Source organism: Pseudorca crassidens, chromosome 9 (genome assembly GCF_039906515.1).
Source record: "Pseudorca crassidens isolate mPseCra1 chromosome 9, mPseCra1.hap1, whole genome shotgun sequence".
NCBI classification, from domain to species: Eukaryota; Metazoa; Chordata; class Mammalia; order Artiodactyla; family Delphinidae; genus Pseudorca; species Pseudorca crassidens.
This window is the reverse complement of record NC_090304.1, coordinates 37610630-37631144: the sequence shown is the minus strand read 5'-3', so window position 1 is coordinate 37631144 and position 20515 is coordinate 37610630. Positions and strand designations below refer to the sequence as shown.

The 20515-nt window shown below is 36.4% G+C and overlaps 1 protein-coding gene across 7 annotated transcripts in view; it reads right to left on the bottom strand.

Annotated features, from left to right (window-relative positions):
• Nucleotides 1-20515, bottom strand: part of UEVLD (UEV and lactate/malate dehyrogenase domains) — a 46819-nt gene that overhangs the window by 14390 nt on the left and 11914 nt on the right. For 3 of the 7 annotated variants that reach the window (XR_010946117.1, XM_067749666.1, XM_067749669.1), the window contains exons 4-8: nt 16075-16238; nt 12301-12436; nt 11447-11565; nt 7476-7578; nt 890-1060 (exon numbers count right to left, since the gene is read on the bottom strand). Coding sequence is in view for 6 of the 7 variants with exons in the window: in XM_067749666.1 (XP_067605767.1) it covers nt 890-1060; nt 7476-7578; nt 11447-11565; nt 12301-12436; nt 16075-16238 (693 nt within the window). In the remaining variant the exon portion in view is untranslated. Of the gene's footprint in view, nt 1-889; nt 1061-7475; nt 7579-11446; nt 11566-12300; nt 12437-16074; nt 16239-20515 lie in introns of those variants that run through there. The other 4 variants (XM_067749668.1, XM_067749667.1, XM_067749670.1 and 1 more) reach the window with 4 other exon arrangements.

The window sequence follows — 20515 nt, the reverse complement described above, 5'->3', positions numbered from 1 at the left end:
CTTAAGCTGAATTTCTATCTTTAAATTAAAATACTGATTCATATACTACCACCATGTTATACAGCATTATCAACAAAAATACAACTATTTTTTTCTTATGTGACAAAAGGATGTCAGGAATTTTTTTTTTTCTTTTTTTGCGGTACGCGGGCCTCTCACTGCTGTGGTCTCTCCCGTTGCGGAGCACAGGCTCCGGACACGCAGGCTCAGTGCCCATGGCTCACGGGCCCAGCCGCTCCACGGCATGTGGGATCTTCCCGGACTGGGGCACGAACCCGCATCCCCTGCATTGGCAGGCGGACTCCCAATCACTGCGCCACCAGGGAAGCCCGGATGTCAGGAATTAAACCAACATTCCTCAATCAATTGCTATAGGAGAACAAGTGAAATTCATATCATACTCCTATATTGGGAACATTAAAAAAAAATCTGTTCACCAATTTGAGTCCAGTACCACCTAATTCTTTGAAAAAAATTTCTCAAATAATTTGAGAAACAATTTAAAATACAAAATGTTAAAAATGCACTCTGGTGTGCTCACTAACATTTTATGACACTTCAGAGTTAACAAAGGAGCCTTCTATAATCTACTGCATCTTTCTCTTGGGCATTTAACCATTTTCTCACTGAGAAAGGCATGGCTAACAACCTGGAACATATTAATAGTAATATTATATAAAAAATTGTAAGTTGTAACCTTCTAGTTAATGACAGTCAGAAGAAGTAACTGGTTGACAGGATATGGAAAATACTGCATTGTTCATCATAAGAGCAATTTAACTGAATGCTCTGGCTGTCCCTTTATAACCTTGTTTTATGACTTTTATCAGAAATGGCAATTCTACTGATACACTGGACCACCAAATTTATTTAAAATAAAGTCTTGTACCTGGCTGAGATGCAACGAGCAGGATGCCATGTGGACTATAATGTCCCAGAGCTGCAACAAAGGCTCTGAACATATCCACATTTCTCTGTACCACGTCGAGGTAGGACTGAGAACTACCCAGAGAGTTGACTGTGAAGATCACCACCTTGGAATGAGTAGAGGCAGACAAATCTAATGAATAAAAAGAAACAGTCTGAGTTCAAGATAAAGGTTTTAACCAAGTTCTTGTTCATGATAATCAGGTTCTTCTTTTCTACAATTAGACAGCTTTTAGCACAATTGCCTCTAGATCAATCCTGTGTCCATAGGAAGGATACAAAGTGCTGAGGTTTGCCTCCAGAAAGAGGATTAAAAGCAAGAGTGTATCCCAGGGGAGGAAAGAGCAAAAAAGATAAAATAAATTACAGAATCCAGACTCCACAAACAGGGAATTAGGTTTCTACGTAATTCACAATTTTCTTAGAAAAAATAAATAATATGCTATAGGCAGAATGCACCTATAATCAATTACATCACTGATTTTTTTTTTAAGCTCTAGGTCCATCCATGTTGCTGCAAATGGCATTATTTCATTCTTTTTATGGCTGAGTAATATTCCATTTTTTATATATACCGCATCTTTTTCTTTTTAATTTTTATTGGAGTATAGTTGCTTTACACGTTGTGTTAGTTTCTACGGTACAACAAAGTGAATCAGCTATACATATACTTATATCCCCTCTTTTTTGGATTTCCTTCCTATTTAGGTCACCATAAAGCACTGAGCAGAGTTCCCTGTGCTATACAGTAGGTTCTTATTAGTTATCTATTTCACACATAGTATCAATAGTGTATATATGTCAATCCCAATCTCCCAACTCATCCCACCCCCCCTTCCCCCTTGGTATCCATACGTTTGTTCTCATCACTGATTTTTAAACTGCGAGTTTAGGAGTCCTAGACCTCCTTGAAAGTGACTAAGAGGCCATGTAGGAATGGGAATAAGCAGAAAGAAAGCTGGCAGGCACAGCATAGTGTTGTTTGTATCTGTTTTATTTATTAAGGATTCTACTCCAAAGAGGAAAAAAATTATTTGAAAATCTTTAAATCAAGATAAAACATCTTGGCTCATTTTTTTTACTGACTTTTCCTTACATTGAAGCCCAGTGTCTTGGTTTTAGGTTCTTTTAATGGGGCTTACATGTAAGCAACTGTTATGACTTAGGAAAAGCTGTTCTCCAGAATTCACGTCTCTGATCCTCAAGCATACTTATGCTATTTTACAACTACATTACTCTCTATTACACAGTGTATTTTACAGAAGTACATGCCAAAACAGTGGCCAGAATTATAAGTATCAGAAACAACAGAAAAATAATAAAGTAACTAGGGTGATATCAGTTCAGTCAACATGTGTAAATGATTATTAGCATCTCAGCAAGACAATGAGTAGATTCCAGGGTTTATAGTCTTAATTAAGCCTATAAGGCCATTTTCCTAAACAAGTTGCAGAATGAAACCCTTGTGTAAGGTGTCCACTGGGAAATGCATTATCCAATTTTAATTCATAATCTGACACAGCTGTGTGGGTAGATCCAAAAACTGAAGTCCTGCATCTTAATTATGATTCTTCATGAGTCCTCTTAAGTAAATAATGCCTATGTTCTAGTGTCCAGAATAGATACCTGGTAATGAGTCAAAATCTCAGCATTGGAAGACATTAGAACTGAAAGGGATACAGTTAATACTTCCATGCCACTTCTATGTGCCAGGTACTGTTCTAAGACCTTGACCTGTATTTACTCATTTAATGTAATCCACAACACACTGTGGGGCAATATCATTCCCATTTTACAGATGAGGAATCTGAGGCACAGAGAAGTTAAGTAACCTGCTCAAAGTCATAGAGCTAGTAAGTAGCAGAGCCAGAATTCAAGCCCAGGCAGACTGGCTTCAGAGTGCTGTTCAACACTATGCTATATTTAGAAACTCAGTCCTATACCCTCATAAAGTTGAGGAAATTGATATCTGGAAGGATTAGGTAGCTTGTCCATACTACTGTATTAAATACCAGTGAACAGTTGAATTTATGACCCTACAGTTTGGCCCCAACCTATCTTGCCAGGATCATATTTCCTTTCTTTTCCTTCTTTAGCTTCCTCTACTTTGAATGATGAAATGCCCTCACCCTCAAGGTTGACTTATAAGTAAACAAAGTAGTAGCTGTCTAATATGATTTCAGAAGTGCAAGAAAGCCTTCCTACTCTAAAGCCTTTTAATCTCTCCATAGGCCTGGGGTGGACACAGGCTTCTGTAAGTTTAAAAAGCACCTCAGGTGATTCTCACACAAGGGATCAATCCATAACCCATGTTTTAAGAACCACTGGCTATTGAGAAAATTTTACTTTGCTCCATATGTCAAAAACAGCTTTTTTTGTTTGTTTTTGGCCATGCCACACAGCATGTGAGATCCTAGTTCCCTGACCAGGGATCCAACCCATGCTCCCTGCAGTGGAAACCTGAAGCCCCAACTACTGGACCGCCAGGGAACTCCCAACAACAACTTATTTTTTAATTTGCAACTATTGAACACTTTTTTCTTGAGGCACACACATACACATACTCATACACCCAAATATCTATGCTTGTATATGCAGAGACTATTTCTGGAGTGAATCATAAGAAATTGGTAACAAACATGTTTGAAACTCCTGCTTACTAACTGTGTGACCAAAGCCACAATCTCTCTCAGCCATCTATAAAATAAAGTAAGAGAAGTAATGGAATATATGTAAACTATCTAGCTTATATTACTGGATTCCCTGAAAAAAAATGGCATCTATTATTATGATTCAGGATAAGGGACCAACATAATAGTGTCTTCAGCCAGGAAATGACATGATCAAAATAATATCATAGGATAATTATTCTATTAGCTATGTTTAATATAAAATAAAAGTAATCAGCAGAAAGGAAACAGGAACCCTCATATACTGCTGGTGAGAGTATAAATTAGTACAGCTTAATAATATACATTTTAAAAACACCTTTGACCCAGTAATTCTACTTTATCCTACTAGGTAGAGAAATACACAAAGATTTTTATTACATTACAATGTTCTCTGCAGCATTATTTACAATCACAGAAAAACACAAAAAAACTAAATGTCTACCAATAGGAGACAGACATCCATATGATGGAATATTATTATAAAGCTGTTCAAAGATATAGAGCTATTTAGACCTCTATGTGCTATTAATAATGATCTTCAAAATGATACTATAAATTAATCAATAACTTAAACACAGAATTGCGATATGACCTAGCAATTCCATTTCTGGGTGCATACCAAAAAGAACTGAAAAGAGGTGTTCAAACAAAAACTTGTACAAAAATGTTCACAGCAGCACTACTGACAATAACAAAAAGATGCAACCCAAATGTACATCAACTGATAAGTGGATAAATAAAATGTGGCATATCCAGACCATAGAATATTATTCAACCATAAAAAGGAGTGATAAATGCTACAATATAGATGAACCTTGCAAACATTATACTAAGTGAAAGAAGCCAGACACAAAAGGCCGCATATTGTGTAATTCCACGTATATGAAACATCCAGAAGAAGCAAATCCAGAGTAGATCAGTGGTTGCCAGGGCCTGGGGAAAAGGGAAAATGGGGAGTGATTGCTTAATGTGTAGAGGGTTTCCTTTTGGGGTGAGGAAAATGTTCTGGAACTAGATATTCGTGACAGTTGCACAACATTGTGAATATACTGAATGTCACTAATGGTAAATTTATGCTATATGTATTTTAACACAATAAGAAAAGGGATAAAAATATTAAGTGCAGGGCTTCCCTGGTGGCGCAGTGGTTGAGAGTCCGCCTGCCGATGCAGGGGACGCGGGTTCGTGCCCCGGTCCGGGAAGATCCCACATGCCGCGGAGCGGCTGGGCCCGTGAGCCATGGCCGCTGAGCCTGTGCGTCCAGAGCCTGTGCTCCGCAACGGGAGAGGCCACAACAGTGACAGGCCTGCGTACCGCAAAAAAAAAAAAAAAAAAAAAATTAAGTGCAAAAAACAAGTGCAGAACCAGTTTCCCCAATCTGACTCCTGAAGCAACTACTCTTAACAGTTCCTCAGTATTTGTCCAGATTTAGTCTATGCACACACTGTTTGTTTATGTATGTATAGTATGCATGTTTGCAGGCTCATATATACCTATGCACAGCCCTCCCCAAAGTATTTTAGTAGCTATTTAAAAAATCCAAATGGAGAAAAGTACAACTCTAGGATGATCATCAATGCCTGTCATGATGGGGCATTACTAAAATTTCCAAATGAGCTTACTTTCCCAAAATTATTAACACACTTCTCCATATCACAGAACATATTTGAGATGTTAGCTAATATCATATTTTAAATTACCTCATGTAATAGTAATTATCAGGAATATGCAATCAAAATTAACAAGGGGAACATGAAAGTTGCCCCAATATAGTGCTCATTCATTCAAAACTCCTTACTTGGTGGCAAGTACCACATCCTATATATCTACTCCAAGGATTCTATTCTTTCAATTATCTGAAACAATAGTTATTGATGGTTAATGAGACACATAGGAAGAAACAATTTCCTCAGGTCCTAAATGGCCTCACAACCTCTAGGGTCCATGTACTAAACAGTCTCCTGGAGTGATTTGGAAGAGTGAAGAGGTCCCTTAAGAACTTCAGTACCTGGAAATGAGAGGCACAAGAGACTACCCAGCTCCCCAAAGGATCCTCTGTACAAGGCCTACAAAAGAACCATTAAAGGAACTATTGTACTCTTTCTAGAGAAGGAAAATAAATCCATTGTATCCTACAGGGATCCAGAGGCTTGCTAGAACTATTACACCCAATTTTTATAACCTATAGGTATAATTTCAACTTTTTGATCCACCGCGGTTCTTAGTACATTCAGCCTTGTGAAACCATGTCTCAATATTTTATTTGGAAAATATGGTTAAGAAAATAACCATATTTTATTTGGAAAATATGGTTAAGAATATGGTTTAAAAATATGGTTAACATTCCCCAGTGGCGCAATGGTTAAGAATCCACCTGCCAATGCAGGGGACACAGGTTTGAGCCCTGGTCCAGGAATATCCCACATGCCGTGGAGCAACTAAGCCCGTGCACCACAACTACTGAGCCTGTGCTCTAGAGCCCGTGAGCCACAACTACTGAGCCCACGTGCCACAACTACTGAAGCCAGCATGCCTAGAGCCCATGCTCTGCAACAAGAGAAGCCACTGCAATGAGAAGCCCACAACGCACCACAACGAAGAGTAGCCCCCACTCCGTGCAACTAGAGAAAGCCCGCGCGCAGCAATGAAGACCCAACACAGCCAATAAATAAAATAAATAAATTTATTAAAAAAAAAAAAGAATACACAAGACCTGAGTAAGGAAAGGCAAAGGAAAGCTAAGCAACTATAGCATATTACAACCTGACTCTAGCTATAACCTGGTTTTTGGAGACTAAACATTCTCTAGTTCAATGGCTTTCCACTTTTTTTTTGATCATGCATCCCTGGTAATAAAATAACTTTATTCCCACATCCCCAAATCTGGTATTTACCTACATATATACATCTGTACTAATATATTATGTACATTGTTAAATATATGCAAATCTTTTGAATTAAAAAGATTTTAAAAATTACTTTTTTAACATTCTAAATTTTATTTATTAATGATACAAATCCCTCTTTTGTTCGTATTAAAATTCATTTTAACAATATATTTTTAGTGAAAGCAATGTGAATGAATTTTTTTTTTAATCTTGGTTTAGCACTTTGCTATATACCAAGAGGTATGTATTAATTCCCACTTTACAGATGATAAAACTGAACTTTGAGAGATTATATAATCTGACAAATGGCAGAGCTAGTATGCAAACCCCCATGTCTAACTCTAAAATCTGTGTTCTTAACCAATATATTATGAAAAAGGAAGCAATCAGAGAAAACAATTTATACTAAGGTATAATTCAGAGACTGAAAATAAATCCTTCCAACCAATTTGAATGTTATTTGCTTATCTGACTCTTATTAACCTAATTAGTTGCAATCTGTATGACTTTAGGTAAGTCCCTTAATTTATATGAACCTCAGTTTCCCAATATGTAAAATGAGGGACTTGGACTAGGTGATCTTTAAGATGCTTTCAGCAATAAAATTCTAGGACTCAAGGCAGAGCACAGAGAATTTTTAGGGCAGTGAAACAACTCTGTTTGATACCATAATGGTGGATACATGTTTGATTTGTCCACACCTATAGAATATACAAAGACAAGAGTGAACCCTAATGTAAACTATGGACTTTGGATGATAATGATGTGTCCAGGGAGGTTTATCAATTATACCACTTAGGTAGGGGATACTGACAATGCAGAGGCTGTGCATGTGTGGGGGCAGGGGGTATACAGGAAATCTCTGTACCTTCTGCTCAATAATACTCTGAACCTAAAACTGCTCTAAAAAATAAAGTCTACAAAAAAATTCTAGGACTCAAATATAAGGGCAAACAAGGCACAAATCTTTTAAGCAGAATAACCAGACCTTTGCTGATCTCCACATTAGGCAGGTTGAATATGTCAAGGTCCATTATCACTCCTTTAGTCCCTTCTGAGAGGTCTAAGAGGACCAGTCTGTCTGCAATGCCCTGTACAGTACAATAAGAAAAAGAATAGCATTACACTGCACATGGCCCATTACTCAGTTTAAATTCATTCAGAAGTGAGAGCTAAGGGAGAACGAATACATAGGCCTATGTGCTCTCTTATGAAGGAAGTAGCACAATAGCAATAAAAGGGACATGAAAGCAAGAAAATACTATGCACTTGAATAATGTGATCCTTTAGGCTTAACTAAAAACTGGGCTCTAACAGGGCTTAACTCAGAAGTCACAGAGTGCAGGTTTTTTTTGATGGGATAATGAGTAATAGAGATGACATGGTGCACTCAATATGTTTGTTATTGTTCTTCCGTTTATGTTTTCGTTTTGTCATAATTTCCATTCTGAAAGAACTTAGAGTGATTTTTTTTGGTCTATTTTAGCATCAATGTCAACACTAATGCCAAGTTTCTCTTAAAAAGAAAAAAAGATAATAATCATAAAGCTAAAATAAAACCAATTATCATGCAGTTCTCTCCCCAGAGATCTCATGGAAAATACTTCACATGCCTATAGACAGCTTTCTAGGTGCCATGGTGGGCTGACCATAAACAACAGGATGGAAACTCCTAAGAGTCGATTTATCTTTGTGGAAGTCCTTTTTCCAAAGCAGCCAGGGATATGAGTATCTCTCCTATCTTAAGGTGCAGGAGCAAGACTACCCAGGGATCTACCAGACTATGAGGCAGAAAGTGTACAGGAAGCAATCCAGCCTTGCTACTTATTAACTTTGCAAGACTGAGCAAGTCACTGAACTTTGTCTTATTTCTTGGAGTTATGAAGATTAATTATGTGACAAAGGGCTGACAAAGAGCAGTCCTCTCTAAATGGTACCTATTAATTTTATTAACATTAACCACACTCATAAGAGAAATGCAAAGAAAACTATGAGTTACCATTTTTCATTTATCAGACATGCAAAGATCCCAAAGTTTAACAGTAGTGTGAGAAAACAGGTATTCTCAAACACTGTGGGAATGAGAATGAACTAGCACAATTGATATGAGGGATAATTTGACAATTTCTGTCAAAGTTTAAAAACACAGGGACTTCCCTGGTGGTCCAGTGGTTAAGACTTTGCCTTCCAGTGCAGGGGGTGCAGGTTCGACCCCTGGTTGGGGAGCTAAGATCCCACATGCCTCATGGCCAAAAAACCAAAACATAAAAACAGAAGCAATGTTGTAACAAATTTCAATACAGACAAAAAGGAAAAAAAAGGTCTGCATCAAAAAAAAAATCCTTATTAAAAAAAAAATAAAAACACAACTCCCTTAATCCATCAACCTCATTTGTAGAAATCATCCTACAAGTTTATTAGTACATGTGTAAAATGATACAATATGTATAAGGATATTCAAAAGACTAGAAACAAACTAAATGTCCATCAATAACCACAACAAGGCAGTGTTACATAGTGGTTTAGAGCAGAGCTTCTCAAGCTTTAAGGGATCGCCATTTAATAGATCAGTGAAGCACATGGGTTACCAGAAATTTTGTAAAAATGCAGATTTACTTCCTTTGATCTGCAGTAGGGCTTGAGATTATGTATTTCCAATAAAATCTCAGATGATGCCAATGCCACACGTTGGGTAATAAGGATCTAGAATACAGGCTCTGTAAATAGATTGCCCAACCTCAAACCCTGGCTCCTTTTATTAATACTGTGACTTTGGGTAAGTTGGGTAACCTCCCTATGCCCTGGTTTCTTCATTTGTAAAATGACAGTAACGATAGTACCTAAGCCACAAGGTTGTTGTAAAAATTAATCAAGTGGGACTTCCCTGGTGGCGCAGTGGTTAAGAATCCGCCTGCCAGTGCAGGGAACTCGAGCCCTGGTCCAGGAAGATCCCACATGCCGCAGAGCAACTAAGCCTGTGAGCCACAACTACTGAGCCTGAGCTCTAGAGCCTGCGAGCCACAACTACTGAGCCCATGTGCCACAACTACTGAAGCCCATGCACCTAGAGCCCATGCTCTGCAACAAGAGAAGCCACTGCAATGAGAAGCCCATGCACTGCAACGAAGAGTAACCCCCGCTCACTGCAACTAGAGAAGAGTCCGCTCGCAGCAACGAAGACCCAACGAAGACCCAACGCAGCCAAAAAAATCAATCAATTAAAAAAAAAAATGAAACAGGTGTTTAGACAAGTGCCTGGATCTAGTAAGCATTCAGTAAGGGTTAGTTACTGCTGCTACCATCACTTCAACTACTGCCATTATTATGACTACTACTGCACTAGTTGAATATTGTTGCACTATTCGAATATTGTACCTTGTATCAAAATATTAACATTTAAAGGGAAAAACGGAAAAAAACTTTCCAACTAGACAGTTCACAAACAAAGAAATACTGATAGTGCGACTTCTAACAGTTTAAGAAATATGACTTTAAGGGGTCTTCCTACACTTACCAAAAACAAATAAAATTGATAAAACTTAGTACTGTTAGCAACGACAAAAATCAGGTTGATGTGTGCATTGTTATTAGCAGTGTAAATTACACGGTTATTCGCAGTGTAAAGTTCTGCCCTTCTGAAGAGCAATCTAGCAATATGTAATAAGTACCATAAAAACCATTCATGCCCTCTGACTCACTAGTACTATTTCTCAGATTACGTACCCCTAACAGAAAATTCAGACAAGAAAATAAACAACTTGTAAGGCAATGTTTATAGAAGCATTCTATTTACTAACAAAAGGTCTACAAACATTTCAAATTCCACTTAAGCAGGAAGAGTGCATTCAGATGGAGTGTGGAGGAAATGAAAATATAATATGGCAAAAGTTAGCATATACGGTTCTGAACAGTTAGCTTTTAAAATCTTCTAGCTCCCTGGATACAATTTAACTATTTGCTCTAGTAGAACCTACCTCCAAGATATACGTGAATCTTAAATGGAAAGGGAAGAATTTAGATGGCAATCAATCAAACGTTAATAGAAAAGAAAACCAAATACCGGCTATCAAATAAATACATGGAGGAAGAGCTAGTCCAGCAGTCCCCAACCTTTTTGGCACCAGGGACAGGTTTCGTGGAAGACAATTTCTCTTCAGACCGGGGGCGGTGGGGCGGTGGGATGGATGGCTCAGGCGGTTATGGTTCAGGCGATGGGGAGCGGCAGATGAAGTTTTACTCGCTCGCCCACCGCTCACTTCTTGCCTGGTTCCTAACAGGCCACAGACCGGTAGTGGTCCTCGGCCCGGGGGCTGGGGACCCCTGAGCTAGTCTATTCTGGTCTACATGGCTCAAATGACACAGACATGCTGTTACCATGATACTGGGCCCTGGAGGGTCTTTCAACCTCTATGAAGGGGAACTTAAGCCTTTCTGAAAATAATTTATATAGAAAAGATCTAGTAAAAAGGACTGATGGAAAAATAGGCAAATCTCAAACTATTGTAAAATATCAAATTAGGAACTATGATCCTAAAAGAAAGTGGAGTAATTACACAAGAAAAGGCAATTGTTTTTAAAAAATGTTAATTTTAGAAATAGCTAAATTAAGTATTATATTAAATAAGAGTTTAATTAAAGCAGCAGGACTCAGAAAACACAAAAGAATTTGTGACTAAGTCAGATGAATGTCAACTTGAGGTTTCCCTTGGATTAGGATGATGAGCCGATTGTTCAAATCATGTTTTCAAAGCCTATTCCACGACTAACTACTAATTAAGAAGCAACATTACTGATGACAGCTTTCACATATTTTTTTGTCAGCTTACTAAATATATTTTAAGGCAAAATGAAGTTTTCCCACATGACAAAATGAAGCCATTACTTCTTGTGTGTTAAATAGAAACTGCCTAAAAGTGTAGCAATATGACAGATGTATTTATAACCACTATGCTTACATACCTTTGCTGAAATTGCTAATGTGCAGGCAATTCCCAGTTCTCCACCGCCAACCACAGTAATTTTATTGACTGTTTTATTCTCATGATTTGCCCAGTTCTTTGAATTTATATCTGAGACACCTAAAAAGTAAAGTGAACTATCATAAGAATTTAAAAATATCAAAAATCTTTTTAGCATCTTAAAAAAAATACACCAAAGTTCAATAACTTGGACAGAAAACATGGTACTAGGCACTCCATAATAGACATTCAAAAATATTGTTGAACAAATGAAATGCAAGAAAGACAGGAATCTCATAATAAATATTCTACTAAATAGAGGCTATCATTTTAAAAAGAAAATCTTTCCAAACATTTAAAAAATATTATATAAAACTCTTAAAAAAATAGGATTTCCATAATTCTGAAAAACATTGTGATTCTTACTGCTCTAGTCTACAATGCAAAAAAATGTTTAACATGAAATTTTGCAAGCATGGGTATTTTGCTTTATCCTCAATGAGAAACAATGAGAATCATAGATTCTCTGGTCCAGTATACTGAATGAGGCAAAAAGCCACATAAACATATAATGAAAAAAGCTTGGGATCATTAATATATATCAAGTGGTTTTGAAAATAACAAATTATTTTAGCTGTCAGGATAAAAGTAATCTTTTACATTTTAAGAAACCATATTCATTGGAACTGTATGGTAATACTTACCTTACAATAAACATATAGGAATTTTTGATTCAACACAGATATGTACATACACAAGCATGTATTTATTTAGAGAAATCAAGTAGCAGAGAGTAAAGGATATTAATGAGAAACTGTAAACTCATAACTCTTATGATTAAACAAAAATACAAACCTTCAGTGATTTTTGCAATATAGGCTAGCAAGTCTACCTGCTGTGCCTCATCAGATGATGGCAGAGAATACAGGGGAAGTTCTTCTTGAAACTTGGCAATCATTTCTTTAATTAATCCAACAATGACAGATTTAGGCTACAGAACACACACAAAGGGAAAAGTTATGCAAAAATTTTGCTAAGGAATACTACCTTGTTACAGAGTTAGCCAAAAGAAAGTATTACGTCATGCCCTCATTTTTCGAAAACTACCATACAAATTATATGATACTTTTAACTGTTTTAATACATTTAATTGAAAAAAATTAATTTTTTAGCTGAAAAAAAAAGGGAGAAATGCTAACCCACATCTCCAAAAAGTGGGAAAACAGCATAAATGTGCTTACTAGCAGAGTACCTATATCTGGGAATGGTCTTGTCTGCCTTTTTTTAACTTTTTATTTTGAAATAATTGCAGACTTACAGAAAAGTAGCAAAAAAATAGTACAAAGAATTTCCATATACTCTTCACCCAGATTACTCGAATGTTAACATTTTATCAGATTTGCTTTCTTAGTCTCTTTTCCTCTATTTTCTGAACCGAGAGTAAACTGAAGATATGATACCCCTTCACCCCTAAATACTTTAGCATATATTTCCTAAAAGAAAGAACAAAACATTCTCCTATATAACCACTATCAAATCATAAAATTAATACTGATATTTATCTAATCCAGTACCGTTCATTTTAATTTAACTGGTTAAGCAACCTTAGTGAAATGCACTTAACCTCTCTGAGCTTCAGTATTATTAGCAATACAATGTGAATAATAAATCCCAATAATATGAGAAACAAATGAGCTAATGTATGCAAATTGTATGTTGTGAGTGTAAAATACGTTTTTTATTATTATTAGGAATATTCAGTGGCTTGCTCATTCTAAAAATTGCTTAATTTCTCAGAGTCTAGGTTTCACTCTAATAATTTTTTTTTTTGCGGTACATGGGCCTCTCACTGTTGTGGCCTCTCCCGTTGCGGAGCACAGGCTCCGGACGCGCAGGCTCAGCGGCCATGGCCCACGGGCCCAGCCGCTCCACAGCATGTGGGATCTTCCCGGACCGGGGCACAAACCCGTGTCCCCTGCATCGGCAGGCGGACTCTCAACCACTGCGCCACCAGGGAAGCCCACTCTAATAAAATTTTTATTAGAATAAAAAAACTCATATACCTTTAAAGACTAAGCAGATAACATAATGTGTGAAGTTGTCAAGTGTAAGAAAATTTGGGGAGATGGTCACTGTGGTAAATTGCAAAGAGTACATGTATAGTCATTCAAATTCATATTAAGAACAAAACAAAGCAAAATAAAACCACTGTGCTGTTCAAACAAAATTCTGTAGGCCTAATGCAGCACACTGACTCTCTTGGGGAAAATGTCTGCAATCCTTGGCCTAGATGACCTCTAGATTCCTTCTAGCTCCAAACTCTGTAGAGTTATACTATGTAATTCCAACTGCACGTGGAACTTAAAGTTTACGTAGTACTTTTAAAAATCATAACATCATACTTTTTTTAAATTGAAGTATAGTTGATTTACAATGTTGTGTTATAGCTTCAGGTGTACAGCAAAGTGATTCAGTTATATATATATATATATATATTCTTTTTCAGATTCTTTTCCATTATAGGTTATTACAATATACTGAATATAGTTCCCTGTGCCATATTATCTATTTTATATATAGTAGTGTGTATCTGTTAATCCCAAACTCCTAATTAATCTCTCCCCCTCCCCCAAATGTAGTTCTTCTAAATAGGGCCATTTAAATAATATAATATCTTCTTAAGACTAGTTTTAGCTTATAATAAAGAGGTTCAGAATAGTAAAATGGAATCAATACTGTCTGATCTGAAATCAAGCACAACCTTGACTAGATTATAGGACTATCTCTGAGTATTTATTAAACAAACAAAAGTATGAAAAGAGATGCCAAAGAAAACCAGAAAGAGGAAACAGGAAAGATAAATTCCCACAATAGGGCACAGATGTCAAAATACTGTTAAAGGATAGTATTTTTTTTTAAAGTTGTAAAAATGGATGAAAGAGATAAACAGACAATTCAAAAAAGAAGAAACGTACATGATAAATAAATGTATGATAAGATTTCAATTTCTCAAATAACCAAAGAACTAAACATTAAGGTTAAGACATCATTTTTGTCCTTCCAACTAACGAATTTTTATCATGCCCTATTCGTCACATTTAACTGGTAATCTTATTTAAATCACCAAGTAATGCAAATAATGCACAGGTTCATAAAGTAAAAGATTAATGTTTCCCCACCTAAACTCCACTACTGACAATTTGGTATGCAGCTTTTCTTTTTCTATTTCTTTTTTTCTTCTTTATAAAAGTTTTATTTATATGAAAAAAATAGAAAACCATAAAACAATATGAAATGCATCCACAATTGCATATCCTTTTACAATATGTATATAAAATAAGAAGTGATAATCCTAATGCCATCCTTTACTTCAACCTCACTCCTCTCTGACAGATCCCTGTCCTCCTGTCCTACAGCTTTCTGGGTATATACAAATATATTATAAATTATCCTTTCATAAAAGTTGTAGTTACTTACAAAAATGAGAGCAGATTCTACATCCTTCTAAGTAAATGAACCATAGAGATAAGCAAAGGTTTGTTTTGTTTTAATGATAGTACCTTCTTTTATAGCACCCTTTAGAGCAAAGGTGCTGTAAAACAGGTACCCCCCATACTGATTTCTACTGATGGTAGAATTACAACATTTTGTCTACCTCTTGGAGGCCAATTTGGGAATATATAAGAATAGCCTTCAAAACATTTTAAAACTTTGATCCAATAATTCCATTCCTAGAGATTTATCATTAGGAAATTATTAAAGATTTATAAGATATATACATTTATATTTACATATATATTTAAGGATGCTCATTATTAAATTTCTAACAGCAATCTACATCAGGCAACCATTAAAAACCATGTGTTTTGAAAATATTGTTTAATATGGAAAAATGCTCAATATAATGATAGATGAAATATGCAGAATACAAAATTGCATAATGTGAGGGCTTGTATTTTTGTTCTGTTTTGTTTTGTTTCTGTTTTTTAAGTCTGGGCCATTTATTTTTATTTATTTACTTTTTTACTTTTATGTTTATTTATTTGGCCATGCCAAATTAGTGGGATTAGTTCCCCGAACCTGTGCCCCCTGCACTGGAAGCGCAGAGTCTTAATCACTGGACCACCAGGGAAGTCCCTGTGAGGGCTTGTAAAACACATAAGTTACAGTTTCATGCACTGCTGTGGGTGAATTTTTAAAACTTAATGCTCAGTTAAAACACAGCATGTAATAGAAGATTATATACAATATGATTCAATTTACATAAAGGTTAAAAACAGGCAAAACTACAAATAAATACACATATTACATAAGAATCTTTACTGCGGAGGAACTAGGAAATAATGCCCAATATTTTGCTAGTAGCTCTTCATTTGCTTTATCAAACGGCAAACAACTATAAAAAGACAGGGAGCAAACAATGGTTGCCTCCCAGACCTGGAGAGAGCAGCTTCATGCAGGGTTCTGGGTCTTGGGTGACTCTGGGGAGCTCAATTTCAAATTATTTTTAAAGATCATAAGAAGAATTATCATTGAAAGAAAATTCACTAACTTATTTGTACCATTAGGATCAAAGATAAATATTCAGAAAAATAAAAACTTTTAAAAGAAAATCCAAATTGATCTTACATGGCTCCAGTTTTGGAGATACGGCAAGTATATTCTGCCTTGAGCATCCACATGTTTTCCAACTAAGATTCCCATATTTGCAGTTGGCTTTAAGAAGCAAATGGGGGGAGCAAAAGGGTGAGAATCCAAAATCCACAAACGAATTGGTATGTTATATGTATTACCTATTTGAGACAAAATAAACACATCTTCAAACAATAATGAACCACACACATTATATTTATGGTATAGCTAGGTGGCATTTTAAAACACAAGTCTAGTCAAGTTTATAGATAAAGGATTTATGTAAACTGAGGCCTATTTTCCTATTTTCATCCACATTCACATTGGAAATATGCTCCCATTAAAGCACCAGTATAACGTTTAAGGAAATATAATCAAGACAATGGCCAGCTTATTCAATTCAATTCAATAAATATTTATAGGACCTACTGTGCTAGGAGTATGGGATACATCTTCTTTAGGTAACCTTCTTTGCTCCACCCAATTTATTTGCCTACAAGTCTGTTTCTCTTTTTACACTATAAACGTCTAGAGATGATTATGTATTATTATTTCCATGTCCCCTACAACAAGTATAGTGCCTAACATACTGGATACTCAATAAAAATTTCTTATATAAATAAGAATGAATGAATGGGGACTTCCCTGTTGGTCCAGTGGCTAAAACTCCGCACTCCCAATGCAGGGGGCCCAGGTTCGATTCCTGGTCAGGGAACTAGATCCCACATGCCTCAACTAAGAGTTCACATGCTGCAACCAAAGATCCCGCATGCCACAACTAAAGATCCTACGTGCTGCAACTAAGACCCAGTGCAGCCGAATAAATAAATAAATACATATTTTTTAATGAGTGAATGAATGAACAAATGAAAGATGCATTTGATACTGGCCCTCAAGTTGCTCATTAATTGCAGATAGTGTAACATACAAGCTGGGTTAGATACATACAACTTAGAGCTGAAAATAACCTTAACAGTCACCTTGTCCAGTGGCTCTTAAATTTTAGTGTACTGAGATAGGAACCCAAATGAAAGCTCTTCCATGTACATGTACCATGTAACCATGTACCATGTACTGTGTAACCCTGTACCACATACTATGTAACCATGTATGTCATGCCTACTGAGAGCCAAAATCTCTGACTGTTTTGGTTTACAGGAAGCCCAAAGCTAAACCTAATATAAGTGCAAAAACTAACCTTAAACTAGAAATTTGATCAATTATCTTAACTGTTCTATTTTATCTCCTGATATTTATTCCTGCTTTCACAGTCTTAATGCATATGTCTTTCAATATATTTAAAATCATGGCTGCTCAGGAGCACAAATGCCTAGGTTCAAATCCTAGTTGCACACATTACTAGCTATATGATTTTAGGCAAGTTACTTAACTTCTCTGTGCCTCAACTCCTTCCTCTACAAAATGAGAATAATAAAAGCTCCTACCTCATAGGATTGTTGTGAGGATAAAATTAGTTAAGGTACATAAAATGCTTAGAACAGTACATGACACGGTAAGTACCATGACGGGTTGGCAATTTTTACAATTTACCTCAAACCCACTTTGGAAATAAGCAAGGTATAAATAAAAAGTTTTCTTCTCCACTGCAATCTTTTTCTTACTATGGAAATCCTCTACTTTTTTCATCCTGCTTCCTCCTGCCCTAAGCACAATGATACTCAGCTCTGTCTGCATATTAGAAATGCTTAAGGAACTCTGAAACATACCAATATCCAGGCCTCTCCCCAAAAGTTTCTGATTCAGTGGGACAGGGTCTGGACAACATTTTTTAAAAGCTTCCCATGTAATTCTAGAGAACTGAAAGTCACTACATAATAGAAATGTCCTAGTACTATTTCTACTATTTTATATCAGCAGTTCTCAGAACCATATTCCTCTTCTAATTTTATCTAAGTATTAAAAAAACTTTTTATTTGGGTATAATTGATATATAACACTGTATTAGTTTCATGTATACAACGTAATGATTCAATATTTGTATATATTGCAAAATAATCACCACAATAAGTGTAGTTAACATCCATCACCATACATAGTATCTAAGTACTTACAGTATGGATACAGGCATAGCTGTTGGTACTCTATGATTACAAAGTCATGTGATCACAGCACCAGAGTGACCAACAGGTATTGAGACACATCATCACATTCCTCCAGAAGTCACCCTGTCTAATGTTATATACTCTAGACCAGTGTTTTTCAAATGTTGGTCACAATAAATAGGTCATGAAATTAATTTAGTAGGCTGCAAACAATAATATTTAATTTTAGTTATATACATATATAACTATGTATACGAAAGTATTTCTTATTGTGGGTCACAATCAAACATTTATAAGCCACTGTTTGGACCATGCAATTTTTTTTTTTCCCACGCTGTGCAGCATGTGGGATCTTAGTTCCCTGACCAGGGATTGAACACATGCCCCCTGCATTGACAGTGCAGAGTCCTAACCACTGGACCTCCAGGGAAGTCCTAGGCCATGCAATTTTTTTTGTTTTGGAGTGGTAGTCCCAATCTCGATGGAGCCATTTTCTAATGTTAATCACTACACATTAAAGAAAAGGAAAGGAATGTCTATTGAAGGTATCTTCCTGGTTGATCAAGGATCTGCTGCCTCGATCAATGCCTCTCCCCAGCAGCATTCATGCATTTTAATATCACACTCCTGGCAAAGCGCATGGTGAGCCTGATTCCCATGTCTATAACTTGTAAGATTTCACTACTGGTATTCTCTGTGCCCTTCTTCCTTCTTTCTCATTCTTTTCTGTCAGCAAATGCCCTGCCTCCTACCCTGCCCACTTAATTTCAGTAATTCATTAGCAAAGAGTCAGGACTCCTGGTAGAGTCCTCAGATTTAAAGTAATTATATCATAAGGACATAATTTAAGTTAGTTGTAAATAAAGTTCAGATGGGTATCATCTTACTAAGATGATACACATCTCTAAACAATGGGTGGGTGAAGGAAAAGTGTCATCACAACCTTGACACAATCTTGGAGGGATAAGAAATAATCCAGAAAATTTCTGCAGGTATATATAAGGAAATATCAACAGAAGATTCACCTGGGGAACAGGACTGGGTGGGAGGTTAGATATAAGCTTAACCTCATCTCTTTTCAATTATTAAAAATTTTTTAACATGAGCATGTACTATTATTATACTAACAAAACTAGTAACCAGATAAAAGTAACAAAAGCATGCAAATAATAATGGCCAACGTTTATTAGGCACTTACTATGTGCCAGGAACTATGCTAAGAGCTTTACTTAGACTAATGCATTTAATCCTCAAAATTGTAGAGTTAGGCTCTATCATTGGCCCATTTTACAGATGAGAAAGATAATACATTCTGACCTTCTGATCAGCAGGAAATAACTAGTATGCATCACAAGGAGTTGCTATAATTCCAGTCAAAAGCAAAGGGGAAAAAGAGTGTACTACCAAAAAAAAAAAAACCAAAAGATATTGCAGGTACCATTACTACCTTGGAATTACTACCAGCATAAGAATCAATGACCTGACTCCACCGCTCTAGGAAGATGCAGAGTGCCAATGAGTGGCATCTTAAGATAACTTTTATGCCCTCCTGTAACCTCCCCACATTGTCCTAGAAACTGAGGGCTACTAAGCAATGATTCATTTAAATTTGTAAGTTCCTCTGTCAATATGCAACTACCCTTGAAATCACTGGGGTTGGTAAGAACTATGGAATCAGTCAATCAATCAATCAATCAATCATTGGGGTGGTAAGAATTCTTTCTCTCTCTCTCTAACATCTAACCATAATAAACACAGAATACAAGTAATGGGAAACAGGTCTCAGTAAAATTCTCTAGGCAGCCAGAAAACAGTCTGAGAGCTTGGGAAGGGAGAAGCAAGGAAAGAAAATAAAAATCGACTCTATACCTGCTCTGCCTACCTCACTGCAATTTTTTCAGAGTCCACTGCTACCTACTTTCATCTCCAACCACATTCCTATTCATAAAAACCAAACTGGATTTCTAAGCATTCTCTGTGGCAAAGGAGATGTTATGATTGGACATACACAGAGGAAGAATAAAACATGAGTGAACCTCTGGCAGTAAGTCATCATGGGGGCAGGGGGAAGCAATAAAGGAGGGTTTGTAACAGTCTAGCCACTACCATAATGAAGCACTTACTTTGAAAAAAGTCCCCCAAAATACATCTTCTTGGTGTCTGTTGGGCAATGTGCTCCTATAATACAGCGATGAATTCTTTGTAAGAGACAGCAAACTGCACTGCTCTCTCCCCATTTGGTTTCCAGATCTTCCTCAGCCCTTTTTCAGTGCACCTCCTCTTTCATATACCCAGTAAGTTCATCTATTCCTAAGCCCTTCAGTCAGTAATCAAAGAAACTAACTCAATCATTCAACAAATATTTACCGAGCATT